Genomic DNA, 20,282 nt, shown 5'->3' on the forward strand with positions numbered 1-20,282 from the left:
TTTTCTATCTTAGAAATACTATATATGAATACTGAACTATATATATATATTTCTGAACATTCATTCTAGATCAAAAATTAGTTTTAAATTTAATTTTAAACATGTAATCAGGAACACAAGACAAATGCAAAGAGACATATTTCTGTTATAATTTTCCTACAAAAGTCTGAAATATCTTAACTGTATTAGTAAATCATAACTGTTATTGCATTATGTGTAAAAACAAAAATTATAACGTATTATATTTGTAAAATTCCTGTATACATAATTTTTATTATCAGCCTTTCTCATATATAGTGAAACGTTTTATTATATTTATTGCATAAAGTGTGGATGAGTTTAAGAGAAGGTATGACTGGTGTGAGTGTTATGTGGCTTCCCTGGATGAATCCTTGACTCTCTTGAGGTCTGATAATAATAATGACATTGTATTTCCCATGTCAAATTTCCATAGCTGTTGATGTGATTCATGTTGAAGAGTCAGGAACAAAAAACTATGTAAACACTGGAATCCAAATAAATAATTCTGAACAAGTTACTGACTAAAATTAATTATTTTCAAGCCAATGTTTTGTTATCCCAAGTTAGCATTATCAGAGGTACTTTAACAATTATTTATCATTCTTGTTGAAGTTGAAGTATCATAAATATGATAATATTTATGTACACACATTTTTTTGTGTGTTTTGTGTCTTCACTAAGTGTGTTTCGTTAAAGTGCCTCTGATAATGCTAACTTGAACTAACAAAATATCGGCTTGTAAATAATTAATTTCAGTCAGTAAATTATTTATTTGCATTCCAACGTCTCCATTTATTTTTTCCCCAGAAACTTCAACACAAACGATGATGATAAGATTTATGTACAATGTCCGATCTTGTTTCTTTAATAAATTGCACTACCTGTAGCATGGTCTTGTTGTGTATCAGTGCAGTAACAGGTATCTGAACAAGTTACTGCTTGTGCAAGTGAGAGCATGTTTTATTGTATTGCTCTAGTAAATCACAGTCAGCATTGAATGTCTTGTGTTGTTACAGTGGTTTTGTCATGCCTCTGTAATGTAATCATAGGTTATGTTGCCCTTTGGTTGAAAAGCCCTATTTCCAGAGGAACTTTTTCTAACAGCTTTTCAATGGGAAGTGAGGTAGCTACTCATAAAAAGATAAGAGAATTTTCTTTCACAGAATTTCTAGTTTTTCATCAAACTTGGCAGCGAATACACTCACAATTTGCAGACATAATGCACTCACTTTATAGTTATATGAATTGATTTTCTGTATTTATCTTAAAAATTTTTTTATGATTGCCCCTCTACTTGCCTGACATCAGAGTAAGATATTATATGAAATTCCAGTTAGTGACTTGTTATGTTTTATGGAGCAGTCATTTATTTTAATCAATTTTTTTGTTGATATTTCACACAACTAAATACAAGCTTTTCATGTACATTTTCCCTTAACAAGTAGAAATCGCTCTACATAATTAAATATTAAATAAATATAAATGATGTTACTATATATGATAATTCACCTGTTATTGTTCTTAAGAGTGATAGTCTGTATATGTAGCTCACCTGTTGCTGATTGTTTCATTCTTCAACTGGTTTTGTTTGGTATATTATTACCATTTGGTACTGCAGTTTTCTTCTCAGAAACATAACACTGGTCTCAAACATAGTTTTTGCAATATCATATGTTTACTTTAGTATTTGCTAAGAATTAGATAATTTTTTTTGTTATTAGCCATCCTGGATGGACTTACATCTTCTGTTGGAATGTTAAAATAATAATTATCCAACCTAGCAATTAGCAGGAAATGAAATAGGTTGTGTAATAGGTACACTTATGGTGAATAGAGGTCCCAAAAGAGAATCTTGCAATGTATACTTATTATTCATATAATTTGTAAATCTGGTTTCAGTGTGCCCATTACAGAATCTTTAACTTGTCATTCTAAATGTAGTACAATAATGTTTTCTTTAATTAAGCTATTGTGTACCCCTTTTCTAAGAATTAAAATGTTTATTATATGTTACTGCATTATATATGTTGTTTGCATTTTATTTGAATTAAGGAACAATGTGTCAAATGATGTATTTTACTTTTAAATGACCCATGAATACAGTAAGAGGAAAGTACTGAATTTTGGATATAGGTAGTTAAATCTCTGTAGAGTAATCTGTATAAAATTGCTCTACTTGTAGTGTCCTGTATAATTTTCTGTTATCTAGTTTTTCAGTCCTTGTTCAAATGAAGTTTGTGTTAACTTTATCACATCAATACATAAAAGGCATTGAGTTTTTTTTGGAGATGTCATTAGAAAAATGATATTGCTTAGAGATGCCCAAAACATATTTTGGTTTTACCATTTGACATTGCAATTTTCTTCTCAGAAACATAAAACTGGCCTCAAACACATTTTTGTAATAGCATTATGTTTACTTTAGTATATACTAAGAATTATATAATTTCTTGTATATATATATACAATAATCTTATGAATCTTAATAATCTAATAATCTTTGAATCTTAATAATCTAATAATCTTTGAATCTTATGGTATCTTGCATATAACCCTATATGATGCTAATAATACTAAATAATATAATATTTTTTTAAATGAATTTATTAGTGAAATACCCTGTGCTTTGTGATGTACAATTGTAAGCTGACACTTATTAGGACATTTTATGGTTTCGTGTATAACAATGTGCAGAATATGAATTAATATGTGTAAATATTTTGGAGAAAAATATTTAATTTCCAGACACATAATTTTTACCCTTAATCTATTATGAAATGTCGACATTTCGTAATAGATTTTGTCATGTCAATCACATATGCAAAAAATAAACATGTAATGCAATGAAGAAATATTAAGTAATAAAAAAAATGATAAACATCCTGTATTAAATACATAAAAGATACATACATACATTTTACACCATATGCACAGACCACACCGAATACAGTATATTTTGCAATTTGACCACACTTTAGTGCCTGCAACACAATTCATTAACAGGAAATTGTCACTCACGCTATCTTTTAACTCATGGCTGCTGCAGTATCACTGCTAGCAGCTTTACCAGATGTGTGTACATTATTAAAGCCAGCATGATTTTTAAAATATGCAAACCAACCGTAGCTTGCATCAAACGACTGTGTTCCTTCAGGATATTTTCCTTTAAGGTCCTCAAGTAAACTTCTTGCCTTAGCCTGTATTGTCATAAAGCTCAAAGGAACATGTTTCTGAATAAAAAAAATTACAAACATCCTGTATTAAATACATAAAAAATACATTTTACACCATATCCAGTTAGACAATTTTTAAACACCGAACACACCAAATACAGCATATTTTACAATTTGACCACATGTTAGTGCTGGTAACACAACATATTAACAGGAAATTGTCGCTGCATGCTATCTTTTAACTCGTGGCTGCTTCAGTATCACTGCTAGCAGCCTTGCCAGATGTGTGCACATTATGACACACGATTTTAAAACATGGAAACCAACCATTGCTTGCAGCAAATGACTGTGTTCCTTCAGGATATTTTCCCTTAAGATTCTCAAATAAACTTCTTTCCTTAGCCTGTATTGTCATAAGGCTCAAAGGAACATGTTTCTGAATCTGGTCTTCCACCCATATCGTAGGCAATTTTTCCGTCTCTCTTAGTGCTCCTTCATGTTTTTTTTTTTTTTTGTTATTATGGTTGTTTTCATGCTGGCTGTTCCTTTAACACGTTCTTTAATACGCAAGACAACTTTTACTATAGTATTTACTGTCGATGTTGCAAGACTGAGTTAGTGTGCTATATTTGATAAGTTTTATCCACCTTCATATTTCTTTATTATCCATAATTTCATCTCTAGATCGATTGCAGTATGTTTGCAAGATGGTTCACGTTTTGATTCAGGGGCATGTTTGCTACCAGCCATTGTAAATAATAATTAGAAAAAACACCAAAAACATGAAAATAGGCATAACACTATATAGATACATTCACAGCACAAAATATACAGGAACTGGGACGATGCACCATGTGGAGCTGAGCGTCAACCTCCACATATCATTTGAGCATCAGCACTGTCTGTAATTATTGTGTATCTCAGGGTCTGTCTGCATTTAATACTTCAGCCTTTGTGAATACTTCACTTTTGAAATATATAAAAGGCATTGAGTTTTTTTTTGCAATGTCATTCAGTTGTTCATTGTGAAATCATATTTGTTATTGCACAAATCAACTTGGCTTGCATTTGTCATTCATCTGAGTTTTTCTTTTGGAATTAAATCAGAAGAATTTCCAGACCACTTTAGGCAATTGAGCATCAGCCATATTGTTTTGCAACAGTTTATCCGTGGATCTGGTTTATTTTTATTATTCTCTCAGGTACCTCCATGGAGTCAGACTTGTAGGAAGCCCACAGTGGGCATTATTCACACAATACCTGTCATACTTTTCCTTAAACTCTTCAGCATTCACATCTGCCCAACTCATTCCAACACCCTCCAGATAAAAGATCTATTCCATGCCCTTACTAACCACACTCTTTTACAATTTCCAGTGGGTGGTCCCTTGTTCCCTCTCTTAGTGGCAGCATGTATTGGGGAAAGAATAATAATCTGTCAGTCCTTTAATACCCCTTAATAACTCATATGTTGCTATTGCATATCCCTCTTTTCCATCTGTCAGCTAGCCTTATCTTCCCCACACTTTCAGTCTTTTCAGAATTTTCTCATAATATGCCATAGAATGTCACAATCTTGGTCACTTATTTTTGGATCCTCTCATTTCCGTATTTCTAAGGAATCCAGGCAACCAGATATGTGTACAGTAGTTCACATGTAGCCTCCTTAAAGAATAATAACCTTTCTATCCTTGGCAGCGTGTTTTTCAACATCCAGCTAATCTGCATGTTGAACAACACCTTTGTAACACGGAAATGAGAGGATCCAAAAATAAGTGACCAAGATTGTGACATTCTATACTAAATGATGATCTCACTAAACAGTTTGTGAGATCATCCTTCCATACTTTACACTTTGCTAAACTAAACTAGCAGTTGCTATCCTTTTTCCCATATAGTCTACTTGCAGAATCTCTGTTATCCTAATTAACTATTGCTCTACCAAGATTTGTATTGTTAGCAAACAACTGTATATTACCCCTTGAATCATTTCCTATATCATTGAAGTATAAGTTAAACAGCAGCCACAAAATATAGACCACACACACACACACACACACACACACTACATTACTTGTAACCTACCTTTCCTTGAATTCATTTTTTCCATCTCATACTGTTTTTTATGGGTTATTTTTTTTTTCATCAGCCACCCTCTTATCCATATTAGTTTCACATCTAGCCACATTTACTTCAATTTATGTAGCAGAATTCCATGTGATATCCTGCTAAAAAAATTTTTGCAAAATCCAGCAGTTTGTTGCTTAGCCATTTCCATCACAGTTTTCACTTTATTATAAAAAGTGAGTAAATTACTAAGGCAAGACTGTATTACCTCTTATAGCAGTATCATAAGAGATAATACAATCCATCCATTTCTGAATTCTGCCTTTTACTAACTTCTCCAATACCTTAAATCACCACTTCTCAAATACTGATTGGTCTGATTTGCTACCTCTACCTCAGAGCATGCTTTATGCAATGGAACTGTTTTACCCTCTTTCCATCCTCTTAGCACTGCATCTTATCAAAGTTATACTTAAACAGCTTGGTTAAATGAGCACCCAATTCCCTAGCATATTCTCGGAATTCTCAGGGTAATAATAGATCATTTAATCTCATCTTTATTTGCATTAAGATTTGCATCAACAATATCCTAAGTACCTCAGTCCATGTGCCTCTATTCTCACAAAACTTCCTAATTCCACATCTTATTAGCTAAACTATTTTATCTGCTTTTGTTACCTCTCTACCATCAACATTAAAATTATCTTTCCATAGTCTCCCTTTTACTCACCATATAGTGAAAGAACTCTTGGAATTTCTTTGGCCTGCTCAACAAGTTTTCTCTCATAACCTGCTTTTAACTTCCTTTATTGTATTCGTCTTCTTGCCTGTGCTCTGTACTGCTTATGAGTGTGCTGATTACCTTTATTATTATTACGTGACACCTCCAGGGAGTCCAAAGGCTCATCAAGGGAGGGCACCTACTCTACAACTCTCTCTCTCTCTACCAATCAGTCCAACTACTACAAACTGCAACTACACCACCACCACTAGTATTTTCACAAACAATCACAAACATCCATGCCCACGGCAGGATATGCTAACCACTCAGCCAACCAGGCCAGCCATATACCACTCACAACATTTTTTTTGGAGCTTGTGCTTAACAATGTTACCCAAACAACTCCTATATGATTTATTCTCCTGATCCTGGATTTAGTCTAATACTGCTTTCTTTGAACACTCCCATGATCATCTCCTCTGCACTATTAACATCCCCCCCCCCCTTCAGATCCTTATGCCATGGTGCTGCAGAATGGCTCCTCAGCTTGTCATAATTACTTGCTCTGTGCTGCTTCCACAAACAGCTCTTCTTAACTGAAAAGTCTGCATGCCTAGCAATCTCCCAGGTTATGACCACATGATTGCTCTTCCTAATCGAAACCAATGTGTCTGCCTTTGTAACTGAAAAGTTTTCTGAATCTATCACCAGATTCAGCACTTTCGAACCCTGAGTACCCTCCATTATATGCTGTCTCAAGTAGTTTTTCCTTATGAGCTGTATAAATTCCATTTCCTTCCATCTATATGACTGTTCCTGGTTGAAATCCCCTATAAATCTTTGTTCTGCACTCATTGTGGCAATTGGCCAGTCATGCTGTCCACATTTTCCCTTATACCCCCACCCCTCTAGCTTATAGCAGCAACTAATTATATATTTCCTCCTGTTTTTCTATGCCTCATAGCAGAAGCCTCAATTGCACTTCCATCTGCATTCCTATTCTCCTGCTGAACTCATTATTTTTGGCTTCAGTTCTTTTCAATTAATTTCTACTATTTCTCTTTTTATCATATCTTTGCATCTTTTGCTTGATTCTTCTACATTGTTCCATTCTAGGAGACAAAATGGAACTTGAATTAATTTTTCTATATTATAATTTTATTCACCCTGCTAAACTTAACACTGAGCTATTTCTGCCTCAATGAGAGATGCATGTTCATGAAAAATGATTTTTGATTCCTAGGACTGAAATAATCAAGAGTTCAAGTGCAGTATCTTATACAGGTGATCTACAATCAACATGACAAATCTTTTAAAAAAAAGAAAATGATCATCTTAAAAAAAATATGACCAGTTAAATTCAGTTATGAAATTGCCATAAATACTTATCAGGTTATACAAATGATTACCTGATAATAGTTGAACAAAATCACTTATGTGCATACCTATGCATGTAGATATGATTAGTGTAGTCTTTCGTGAATGCTACATCTTCACAGACATTATTGTGCAATTTTCAATGCAGGTTAGGTTAGATCAGTTAAAGTGATTCGTCTGATTAGAATTTTTTAAGCTTTATTAGATTTTGTAACACAAGCTGAATTTAAAGCACTTTACTAATCACAATTGTTTTAATGTTTATACTTCATTAATGAACCCATATACCCCCTCCTTCCTCAAAATAAAAAAAAAAAAAATTCTGTATGTTAAAATTTCTGATTCACATTCCTGGCATGAAATGTCAGTGTTTAGGATTCAAATTTTTGCAGAAATACACTGAGCAATAAGTTCCTTTAAATTTTATTATTATTATTATTTTTAAGTGCCGATGTGGAAAAGAAATGCCCTTATCTTATTTGTTTCCTTTTTAGTTCTAAATAATGTTAAACACTTATTAATTGTTGATATTTTATTGGCAGATGCATTATATTCAGTATATAGTTTATTTGCTATTTGGATTTATTGGTACTACTTTAGTACTCCTAACAAGAATGAATGAATGCAATACAGTATATTTTGTGTGCATGCTCATATGTTATCATTCCTACAGGGGGAGTTTTCTATCCTACATAGTTTATAAGTATGTTATAATGTTTAAAAAAAAATAGCTTTCTGATTTTAAAAAGAATGTTTCATATTAGTATTCCATCTCTTGTGAATTGCATAGTTTTATTTATAAAAAGCGAAGAAAAGATCATGGAAGTTTATTTTGCACTTGGTTAGACTACAATAAATTTAGTTTAATCCTTTATCCAAGTGTAAACAAACGATTAAACTAAATTTATTATAGTCTAACCAAGTGCAAATAAACTTCCAACATCTTTCTCTAAATCCAGAGTAATTTAATAATAAGGTGGTACCAGTTGGCAACTCGTATAGGTAAATATGACCTCTCCATTGCTTCTGCTTTAGTATCACCACTCTGGGTCTGCCTCCCACTGACGAGACCTCAATAAAGGTCGAAACTGGTCTGGGTAGTGGCCCTTCCCTTAATGCATAGCAGTATACATGTCTGCAAGGAGACGTGCTTTGCATTATGGGAGATAATGAGACAAGGAGTGATGAGAGGTTGGTCCACCTTTGCTATGAGTTGCCAAGGAATGTACCACCTTACCTCAGTCCTGAAGATATTTTCAGGTGCAAACTTTGTTTGCTTACACTTGGATAAAGGATTAAACTAAATTTATTAAAGAAAAGATCAGAAAATTATTTTTTTTTTTTAATGACCACAATGAAATAAACATAGACTACAAAATCCAAAGAGGAACACGAAGAATATAGTCAATTTCTGTTACAAAAAAAAAAACCCTTTAGTGACCAGAGGAATATTTTGTTATTATAGGTTGGAAATTTCTATAGTGAACTGTCATAATAGTATCAGGTCTTTGGCCAGGACATTTTGGTAGTTTGTTATTATGAGTTGCTATAATGGTGTTTGTTATAGTGAAAGTTGGTTGTACATAGTAATTTATGGTAACACACTGAATATATGATATAACACAATATAGATAAATGATTATCACAAAGACTAAAGTGAGCAATACCTTTTCTGTCTAACGACTATATTGAAAGGGTAATTAGAAATACATTAAAAAATTGTTATTTTTTGCATTATCATTGCAAAATTACATTAGCTATGGGATAATTCGGAAAATGGCAGTTGTTTGTATATCTGCAACATATTGTGCCAAACAAAACATCAGCAGCAGTGTATTCATGGCCATCATATCTCTAATGTCTAACTGTGTCACTTCTAATATCCGTCATTGAACTAATCTGATAATAGGTGAATTATTGTATGTTTCATATTTGTATAGTATGTCATTTTGTAACTATGATATTTTGGTATATTTAATACTAGGGAATTGCTGGTCTCCAACATCCAAAACCAAAGGTTTTTAATGGACATGCAGTAACCTTCACTGCTTGTTTTCTTAATCTGTTAAGATGTAGTATTTCTGCAAAATAGTATATTTAAAACAGTCACAAATGTATATTATGACCATTGTATATTAAAAACGTTTTGATATATGTATAAACATTTTGTACTTCTTGAATGAATTGCACTCTTCTTATTCACAAGGCATGAGGTATTTGTTGTTAAAGTGTGTTTTTTTTAATAAAGAACAATTTTGACATATTTTATACATGTATTTTTGAAAAATTAAAAATGCTAAGTTATTAGTACTCTACTAAACTTCATGTAAACTGTTTGATAAGAAAATAGAATAAAAATCATTTAGTTACAAATGTGGGGAAAATGTTAGGTTCACATCTGTAGTATACTATTCACTTCACCTTGGTGCTTAATTATAAAATTAAGCACTTCACCTTGGTGCTTAATTTATGAAATGTTCAGGGTGGTTTATCCAGCTAGTAGTCAGTCAGGTAACTGTATTGAATAAAACCACATTGAAATTTTCAACCCATAATTCACTGTATTTACATGGTCCAGTCAATCTTATATCCCGTAGATGAGAATTTGACTCCATTTGGTCTTGGGATGATGATAATAATGTCTGCCATAATGAACTGACTTTGAAGAAAACCATTAAGCAGGGTTTTTTTTTTTAATGCAATAATAATAACTACCACTTTACATTGAAGGCCAAAATATATTTTTTTACTGTGCTAATGATATAACTGTCATTGCATGAATGACACATGAGATCATGCTTGGTTGCTGATCATTTCAATCACTTTCTTTTGGAATATTATCGCACCTAGTAATACAACACTGCACTAATCTTCTCTCCTTTTGCTTATTAAGTATCAGTCACCAAGTAACTTATCTTAATATCATGAATGTGACTGCAAAGTGGCGTACATATGTTTTCTAACTTGTATAGAATATAATCAGTGGTTAATAAAAGAAGTTAATAAAAGCTACAAAACAAAAGTGGGCATCTTGGAATTAAGGTGCAGTTTTTAATGTTATGTTCAAAATGAAGAGCATAAGAAAAATGAAGCAAATGGCAAGCTCTGAAGTATATGGATTTTTTATAGTAAAATTGCAACTTCACTGATATTCTACTGTTTATCCTATATTCTGCATATGAGTGAGCATGTCACGTCAATTTTTTTTTCACTTGGTTACCAAGTAAATTAAGTTCTTAATTAAGTTCTTAATTCTTAAGCATAAGCAAATGAAATTTGAAGTCAACAGCCCCCTATATATTGTATTTATATAGACTGTTGCAAGCAACCTAGTTGTGAATATATTTCATGTGCAAACTTTCTCTGCTTGTGTGTTAAGAATTAAACAAGTATAATTTCTTGTCTGTTATAATTTGAGTGGGCAATAGATGTAATAGTCCATGAACAAAGTTTCTCTGGGGGTTTGTGGTAGGGTAGATTTATACATTTCATATTTGTATGGTACTTAAAGGGAAAATGTTATTTTCAACTCGGGAAGGACAGGCAAAGGTCTATAGAAATAGGAAAAATTTTCAGAAACATTTTTGCAGTTACATAACTTCCTACTGCATAACTTCCATGAAGTATTTTTACTGCATAAGTTTTGTATCATTTTAAATTTATGACATATAGCACAAATGCTTCAAGAGCAAGAATGAATTGAAATTTAAATTATTTTTAATAATGTATATGCTGAAAGCATCATCAAAAGGCTAAATATTGATTCAGTTTTGTGCTGTAATGCAGTGATGGGAATTTAACCCAGGTCTTTCCAACCCAAGGGCTTCGTCTGTACTGACTGAGCTACAGAGGCTTATTACCTTTATCTAGTTCTGCTATTATTACTGTATTATAGAAGATAAGTTACTGAGGCATAACCTACCCTTCACAAAACCATATTGTATCCCATATAGAATCTCATTCCTAAATACCTATTCCTGGATTTTTTACTTAACCACCTTCTTGGATACCTTAACAACCACTTCAGAAATGCTGATTGGTTGATAATTTGCTACTTCAATCTTGGAGCCTCCTTTATGCAATGGAACCATTTCTCCTCCTCCCCACTTGGGTCCAACCAAGAGCTGAGCCTTAAATTACTTATATATATACCATCTCTCATAGCTGTTAGCATCAAAGTTCTGTAATATCCTATGCACCTCCAGTCCACCTGTCTCTATTTCCACATCATGCCATTGCCTCTCATATTACTTCAGTATCTCCACTTGGATGATATACCCTTGAAAGATCACTTAGTAACTCATCTCCCTTGGCTACCTCCCCACTATCAGCATTCATCAAAATTATTTTTCCATCATTGTTCCTACTTGCCACATGCTAAAAGAACTCTTTGGGATTATACTTGGCCTGTACAGCCGATTTCCACTCATACTCTGATTTCACCTCTCTTACAACACCTGTGCTTTGTATTGCTTTTGTGCCTGCTAATCATCTTGCTCTTTTAAATTCCCTCCACAAATTTTTCTTTTTTTTTTTTTTTTTTTTGCAGTTCTAGGGTGAATAATTTTTAGTGATGTTATTCATCGATTTAACTGCCTTCTTAATTTATCCTCCTGACTCTAAGTATATGCTATTATTTCCCTCTACCCTCATACACACTATCAACATCCAACTCTTGCAGTTTCTCATGCCATGGCATTTATCCAATAAGTCTTCTGAGATTGTCATACTTACTAGTTCTGTAATTCCATATATACCATCTCTTAACTGAAAATTCTACACATTTAGTCACCTCTGTTCATGATCACTCTCACCAGTTGGCAGCAATGTGATCATCTTGATTACTCATGTGTTTGTCTTAAAAATTTTCAGGTACCTTATTAAATTGCAATATGTTAGTAATGCAGCATGGATTCTGAAATATCCTTTCACTACCAGTGCAATTTATTTGACTACTGAAGCATATAGTACTGTACTTTATTTACTGATATAATTGACTTGCTAAACTTGGAAGTGAAAAATCATGTTTCTTCTATAATTATTAATAAATGAATGTGAAGATGCTTTGTAGAATACAGGCAGAATAAGTTTATTGACAAATATGGAATCATGTGCTAATTTATAACTTATAATTTATTTTACCACATGTGACACAACTGAGAGATGTAAAATATAGTCCAAGTTGCATGTATTCTTGGAGATATGAATAACACTAATTTTAATATAGAAATTGATGATAATTTACCACTGAGGTTTTCCATCCTGAGGAGCATTCAAACACGGAAATTTGCAAACATGATCCACCACACACAGCACCTTAGCTGCGCCCCTGCTATAATTTGAGTCACTTTACTGACATTGCTGAATATGGGATTTGTTTGATGCTTGGTCAAGGCAATCTTAATGTTAAGTTGAAATACTGAAGTTGTCCTTTTACGTTTTTTGCAACACCACAGCAACATTACTTGTGATTTACCAGTCTCATTACAGTACTGAATCTATTGCTTAACATTGCCAAGACATAAATGGGGGAAGGGAGGGCTTTCACTGTTTTTATCTACAATTCAACTGATAACTCACAAAACATCTGACTATTTTGGCTCCTTTTGTAATTTGTTGTAATGTTGCACCACAGCAACATTACTTGTGATTTGTAAGTGTCATTACAGTACTGAATCTGTTGCTTAACATGAACAAACACAAGACATAAATGGGGGAGGGCTGTCACTGTTTATATCTACAATTCAACTGATAACTCACAAAATGACTGACTATTTTGGCTCCTTTTGTAATTTGTAAATTTTTTGCAGAGCACCATGACAAAATATTACTATATTAGATTACAAGCATAACTGCAATATTCTTGATGAGATTTAAACCTATTTACCAATCATTGAGTTGTACCATTTGAGGTCTTTAAAAAGAGTGCAAGAACAAATCATACTGAAAAAGTTGATATGCCACCGATGTACAATGCGACCTTAAATTTAATTTGATATTTAACTACAATGTAATATTGATAAAACTACCTGAACACCATGTACCATGCAAATTTTGTTTCCTACTACATGCAAATATTCAGGAACTGTCTGTTTAAGTCTGATCATAAAAGGTAGGATGTGTTGCATGTTTTGCACTGTACTTGATTAAAGATATTTTCAGCTGAACTCACTGACTTCTGATGTGGGATGGTAATTGGGTGTCACATCAGTGGTCTCTGTCTGTGACATTGCTACCTGCTTCAGTATACTGAAATCCACTGTTGCTTATGTCATTTGTAGATGGAAAGTTGATGGTGTTACCACAGCAGGAAAGTGCCTGTGAGGCCATCGACACTGATCAAGATCAACAAGTTCTGTCTTGGAATGTTTGAGTATCCCAATGTCATCAGCAGCGGACCTCATGGTCAACCTGGAAAATGCTGCAGTGACATCTATCAGCATTATAAATGGCTGCATTTACCACGGTTACCAGGGTAGAGCTGCCGTGAACAAGCCACACATCACTCCATCGATGGCAAATAGTGTTTGGACTAGTCTTTCACATCATTACTGAACCATAGATAATAAGAAAAAAGGTTCTGTGGAGCGACAAATCATGCATCCAAATGTTTTGCTCTGATGATCATATTTGGATCTAGAGATTACCCAGGAAATGGTTGCCGCAAAACATATCATTCCAACTGTCAAGTTTGATGGAGGCTCATTAATGGTATAGGAGTGTTTCAGTTAGATGGGGATTGGTCCATTGGTGGACATGCACAAAACCACGATGTCTGATAGCTACTTGGACATTCTGGACAACATGCAGTTTTCTGATGCTGTCAGAAAACTGCATGTTGTCCATCAGAACATTGAAGTGTTGGCAGGCTGGCTCATAGTCCAGACCTCAAACCCCCCCCCCCCCCCATCAATTATCTTTGGGATGAATTAGAATGTCGAATTTGCTTCAGACCACAGCAGCCATCAGCAGTGGGAGTAGCTTTGCTTTGTGCAAGGAATGGAAAAATATTCTTGTTGCAATAAATATATTAAAAATTGGTTGAAAGCATTGAAGGGTAGTTGCTGTCATTCAAGCCAAAGTTGGTCCAACTCGGTAGTAGAAATGTAATTCAAATGCATATTTTTGACCACAATTAGATATCCAAATACTTTTGTCAACGTAGTGTGTATATTCTATATATATTCTAAACATGAATATATATATATATATCAGTGGCATCGCATGCTCAACAAATTTCACGTCAATTTGACCGTATGCATGGGCATGCGTCTGCAGAAAATTTTCTGGGGGGGGGGGGGAAACAAAGCTTGCAGACAAATAATTACATTAATAAATTTTATAATTATTGATTTAATTATATAATTACATCAATAAACGTCTTTTAGCTTTTTTTTATGTAATTAATAAATTTAGTTTAATCCTTTATCCAAGTGTGAGCAAACAAAGTTTGCGCCTGAAAGTATCTTCAGGACTGGGTTAAGGTGGTACACACCAGGGCAACTCGTTGCAAAGGTGGAGCAAGCTACCAACACTCCTATCCTAGTATCTCCTATAATGCAAAACACATTTCCTTGCGGATATGTCTAATGTTATGCATTAAGGGAAGGGCCACTACCCAGACCGGTTTCGACCTTCATTGAGGTAGAATGGGAGTTCATGCCTTTCATCACTGGCCTCTTTAGATTTAAAAAAAGTTGTGCTGAGAGTCAGCTTGATAGAGAGAGAGGAGAAGAAAGATAGAGTGGATAGTAGTAGGTAGTTAAAAGAGGCCTCAGTCGATCCACCTGGCCTGACTTAAATGCCAGCACCAAGCAGATCTCCGACATTATCTCCCTCCATCCGTTCTCCTCCGCGTTCTCCGGCCAGCCACCTCTTCAGATGTCTGGCCGATGAAAGAAGTGAAAAAACAAATGCAGGAAGACACACATAAATTGAAAATCAAAAGAACTAGGACACACATAAACAGAAACAACAAAGGAGCTAGAACACGCATAAAGAGGACAACAAAAACAGAAACAACAAAGGAGCTAGAACACGCATAAAGAGAACAACAAAAGTCGGTGAATTAACAGAAAAGTACTGCAAGAACGGGGGAAGAGCTTGGCCCGAGTGATGCAGCCCGCAAGGAGCTGCACCGCCTCGCTGTAAGCCTTCGCCGCTCGGGTTCTCAGGTCTGCCCCCTCCTATGTGGATTAAGCGTGAACATACAAAAACAGAACCAAGAAACTTAGAAGGGGCTTTTTTTTTTTTTTTTTTTTTTTTTTTTTTTTTTTTATGTCATATTTGCCCTGCTATCTCTTACCGCTTCCTCATAGTCTTTTACCACATTTTCCATCACTGTGAGTACGTGTACTGACTCTTCATCATTAAGTTGCCATATTCTCTTCAAGCATTCATTCCATTCCGCTCGGTCGTAAGTGACTTTCCCAAACTTGAGCCATATTCTAAGACTCTCTAGCTCACCTTCACATTGCAAAGCCACGTCTCCCTTTTCCTGTACAGCTGTGTGGACTTTGTTTTTTATCTCGGGTTTATTCCTAAGATAGAATAGGATTCGTTCTGTTACATTCGAATATTCATATCGGGGTTCTTTTCTTTTTACCGGTTTTGTAATGGCGTGAGAAGAACCGGTGTTTGTATCCTGTTTATTTCGTTTCATTTCTCCTTCTTCTTCCGGTGTGATGGGTCGTTTTGTTGTACTGGTGTTGATTTCCATTTCCTCTGTTTCTGTACTGTTATTGTTGCCTTCCGATTCATTGGTGTAAGATTTCATAGTGTTCTGTTTCTTTTTCATCCTAATTCTCCCTTCTGCGTTCCTCCCAGTAGTCGTTGCGGTAACTGGCGGTTGGAGGGCTGGAAACTCTTCTGGTTCAGTTGTTTGTGGTTCGTTTACTGTTTGGCCGGTAGCTCGAGAGTCCTGTGTTGTGAACTTAGGAATGGCTACTGCCGCAGGTGTTATGGAGCCTCCTGCTCTTTCTGCAAGGGTCCTATTAGGACAAATATCTATTTTATGGGATGTGTTCCCACATTTACGGCACGGTGACTCACATTGATTCAATGTGTGTTCTGTCGATAAGCAGTTGCGGCATGTGTTGTTTTTCGGGCAGTGAGCGCTAAGGTGACCCAAAGCGGTGCACCGAAAACATTGTTTTCTTACGCCTGGATAATTGACTATTACTCTTGCTGAGCCTAAAAAAATCAAGTTGGGGACCTCGGTTTTCATCTCGATTGAAATGCTCACTTCCCCTGATTTCCACTCTGGGATATCCGCGTCTTGTCCGAATGTTACGTTTCGGACAGTCCCCCACTTGGAGAAAATGGTTTTAATGATTTCCTCCCCTTTCTCTAGATATTCGAGTGGAAACCTGTCAATTTTTATGGATTTTAAAATACTTCCGACTAGGAAGGGTAGGTATTTTTTCCCTTCACATTCTACACCCTTAAGGAGCGTTTCTCTTGTTTCTATGTTGTTTGTTACTACTTGGAATCTACCCCCCCCATAAATACTTTCTGCTTTGACGACTTTGAGAAGAGCTCTCACAAACGTCGCTTTGTCGATGTTTGGGTCAATTTCGATCCCGAGAGTACGAACTCTTGGCAAGAATTTCGACATTGTTTAAAAGCAAATACCTTACCAACGGAATAGTAAATTTCAGTCCCCAAAAGGAAATACCCTAAAACGGACCTGCACCAATTGGAACGAGGCCGCAAAAAATAAAAACCAACAAAGGAAAAACTAGAAGGGTTCTTACCAAACAATACTGGAATAGGAGCTCTCTCTCGGGATCTGGTAACTGGCAACTGGAATCCAGAAGAAGACTGGAACATGGAGCTTTCTCTCGGGGCCGCTAAATCTGAAACTTATTGAGGTCTCGTCAGTGGGAGCTAGGCCCAAGTCGAGATATCAGGCAGAAGCATTAGCAGGTCATCTCCACCTATAGGAATTGCCAATTGGTGTGCCACCCTTTTTTAATAAATTACTCTGGATTTAGAGAAAGATGTTGAAAGTTTATTTTCCACTTGGTTAGAGTATAATAAATTTAGTTTAATCCTTTATCCAAGTGTGAGCAAACAAAGTTTGCGCCTGAAAGTATCTTCAGGACTGGGTTAAGGTGGTACACACCAGGGCAGCTCGTTGCAAAGGTGGAGCAAGCTACCAACACTCCTATCCTAGTATCTCCTATAATGCAAAACACATTTCCTTGCGGATATGTCTAATGTTATGCATTAAGGGAAGGGCCACTACCCAGACCGGTTTCGACGTTCATTGAGGTCTCTTCAGTGGGAGCCAGGCCCAAGTCGAGATATCAGGCAGAAGCATTAGCAGGTCATCTCCACCTATAGGAATTGCCAATTGGTGTGCCACCCTTTTTTAATAAATTACTCTGGATTTAGAGAAAGATGTTGAAAGTTTATTTTCCACTTTGTTTGCTCACACTTGGATAAAGGATTAAACTAAATTTATTATACTCTAACCAAGTGGAAAATAAACTTTCAACTTTTTTATGTAATTATTTATTGATGTAAACTATAAATACATTTTTTTCATTTCGCATCGATTTTAATGATCTTTAATTCTTGGGGGGAAAAAGATATTCAGAATTAATAGTTAATAACACAATTTCATATATATATATATATATATATATATATATATATATATATATATATATATATATATGTATAAATAAAATAAATTGACCGGCATATTTTATTAAAAATCAACAAATTCTAAATTAAATTATTTCAGTTTAAAAGCAAAAAAATCAAAACCAACAAGTAAAATAATATTAAATTACATACACTTACCTTTTAAAAATGTATTTTTCTGTTTAAATTTGTTTCACTATAACTTTACAATTCACACTTCACTCAGTAACTCACTAGACACAGAGAGAGAATACTAACCGGTCACTGTTCACAAATCAGAAAAAGATGAACCAAAAACTTGAACACATGTTTTATTGCTGCAATAAAACATGTATTCTATGGCTATCCTGCCATGGGCCGAAACAGGCCAACCCATAATAAAATTTTAAGACAGACAAAACGTTCCCAGGGTCGAGGGTGTAAGATTATATATCAATCAATTTTACGATTATATAATTTGTGGAATTTTTTAATTGATCCAGGGTGGAAGTGCCACCCCCCCACCCTGCGAATGCCCATGTAATTCCTTTTTATCGATGTATGAAAGTTTTGAGAGGGCATAGCGCATCAGTGCTCATCTTAATTAGTCTAATGCAAATAATTGCAGGACAACTTTGAATACTTCTGCATTGTATGTGGGGAACAATCTGTTTTAGGATTTATTAGAAAACAATAATGAAGGAGAATGCTATATTTGGTTGGTATATTTGAAATACTCAAAGATGAAATATGTGAACCATCATAAGACGTGAGAATAGGAAAGAATAAATGTGAGTAGAAACACTTTCATTAATGGTAAAGAATAATTAATAATTATCATTTGTGATATGTGTGTGTCCTATAAGTTGCTGGGTAGAGTGAATAGCACAATCCTTTTTTTTATTTAGTATTATTTTTTTAGATTTTTTTTTAGTATTAGTGGTTCTGTCTTATCAATCTCACATATGCTGGTATTTTTTTGTAGATCAAAGTCTTATAATACACAGAATATTCATTTTTATTCAGGAATAGATATTTTTTACTGTCTTGTTTCTGAAGACTAGAATAAAAATGTCTATATACCGTTAAAAAAAATTTTACAACCTCAACAGATGCTATACTGCACAAGCAAAAGAAATTTACTAATTATAGTCTTAAACATCATCTTCTTTGAGCAAACTTACAGAACAATTCACATTTTTCTCCTAACATCCACTTTCAAGTTTTCAGTTCCAGAAAATATGCATAACAACTGTTTTGTAATATACATCAGATACGAAAGGCACTCAACTCATGACAAGTGACAATGTTCAATTGGATTGGTTGACAATAACCAATCACATGCTAGGTGCTGAGTGAGCTCAAAATTTTAGCTCACCAGGCCCCACCTTCTCAGCAGTTTAAAAATATTAGAAAGCTAAGAATTTGACCCCCTGCACCCTCTTTACATCTTTTCGAATGGCTCAAAGGTGTATGCATTTCGAAAGCACACCCAAGCTATTAACACGAATGTGATGCAATGTTTATGCGGTGAAAAGTGCCTTCTTCATGAAGCACTAATGCTTAATTACCCTCCTGAAGAGGACAATGAAGCATTAGTGCAGTATATCGTGTCCAATTTTAGGACTCATGCGAAACAGGAATAAATGCAAAAATATAATATTGGTGATGCTGATATTTCGTGAATGAGCACTGCACACCTAGCACACCTGGAAAATTCTCCCCTGATACACACACACATAATATTGGTGATACTAATATTTCGTGGATGAGCACTGCACACCTAGCACACCCGGAATATTCTCCCCTGATACACACACACACACTAGGGGGACTCCACCCTCCTGGTGCCCAACCCCCCGAGTTCTGGGCTGGTAAGACAAAAAATGTTTCAAATTTTGGCTTATCTTTTTATATGTATATATATAGAGTAGATATAAATATAGTACACACTTTTTCTTTTTAATTAATAACTTAACACGTATAAAACCAATAGTAATAACTTTAATGAATTGTCTGTGACTGAAATGAAATGACTGTCTCTCTCTCCCAAAAGATTGGGAGATTCTTATCTTATGCAACCATCAATGAAATAGATTTTTAAGAATTATTTAATAATAATTTATTAATAATTTTCATTCGTAATCCACTGACTGTTCTTACTTTGTATTCCATTCCTTTAACTGTTTGTTCTACAGTGATCATAATGTACTGTTACTTTCAGTACGAAATATTTGTACCTTTAATTCATTAAAGTTATTACTGTTGGTTTTATATGTGTTAAGTTATTA

The 20,282-nt window shown here is 34.5% G+C and overlaps 1 protein-coding gene across 1 annotated transcript in view; it reads left to right on the forward strand.

The window, feature by feature from the left end:
* LOC150099802 (serine incorporator 5-like) overlaps window positions 1-9,732 on the forward strand; it is a 293,435-nt gene extending 283,703 nt beyond the window's left edge. The window contains exon 13 of the mRNA XM_090404186.1: window positions 9,344-9,732. Within this exon, the coding sequence (XP_090260312.1) occupies window positions 9,344-9,398 (55 nt within the window). The 3' untranslated portion in view covers window positions 9,399-9,732. The remainder of the gene's footprint in view (window positions 1-9,343) is intronic.
* The last annotated feature ends 10,550 nt before the right edge of the window (window positions 9,733-20,282 follow it).

Source organism: Typopeltis vanoorti, chromosome 14 (genome assembly GCF_054136105.1).
Source record: "Typopeltis vanoorti isolate ZY-2024b chromosome 14, IOZ_Tvanoo_1.0, whole genome shotgun sequence".
NCBI lineage: Eukaryota > Metazoa > Arthropoda > Arachnida > Uropygi > Thelyphonidae > Typopeltis > Typopeltis vanoorti.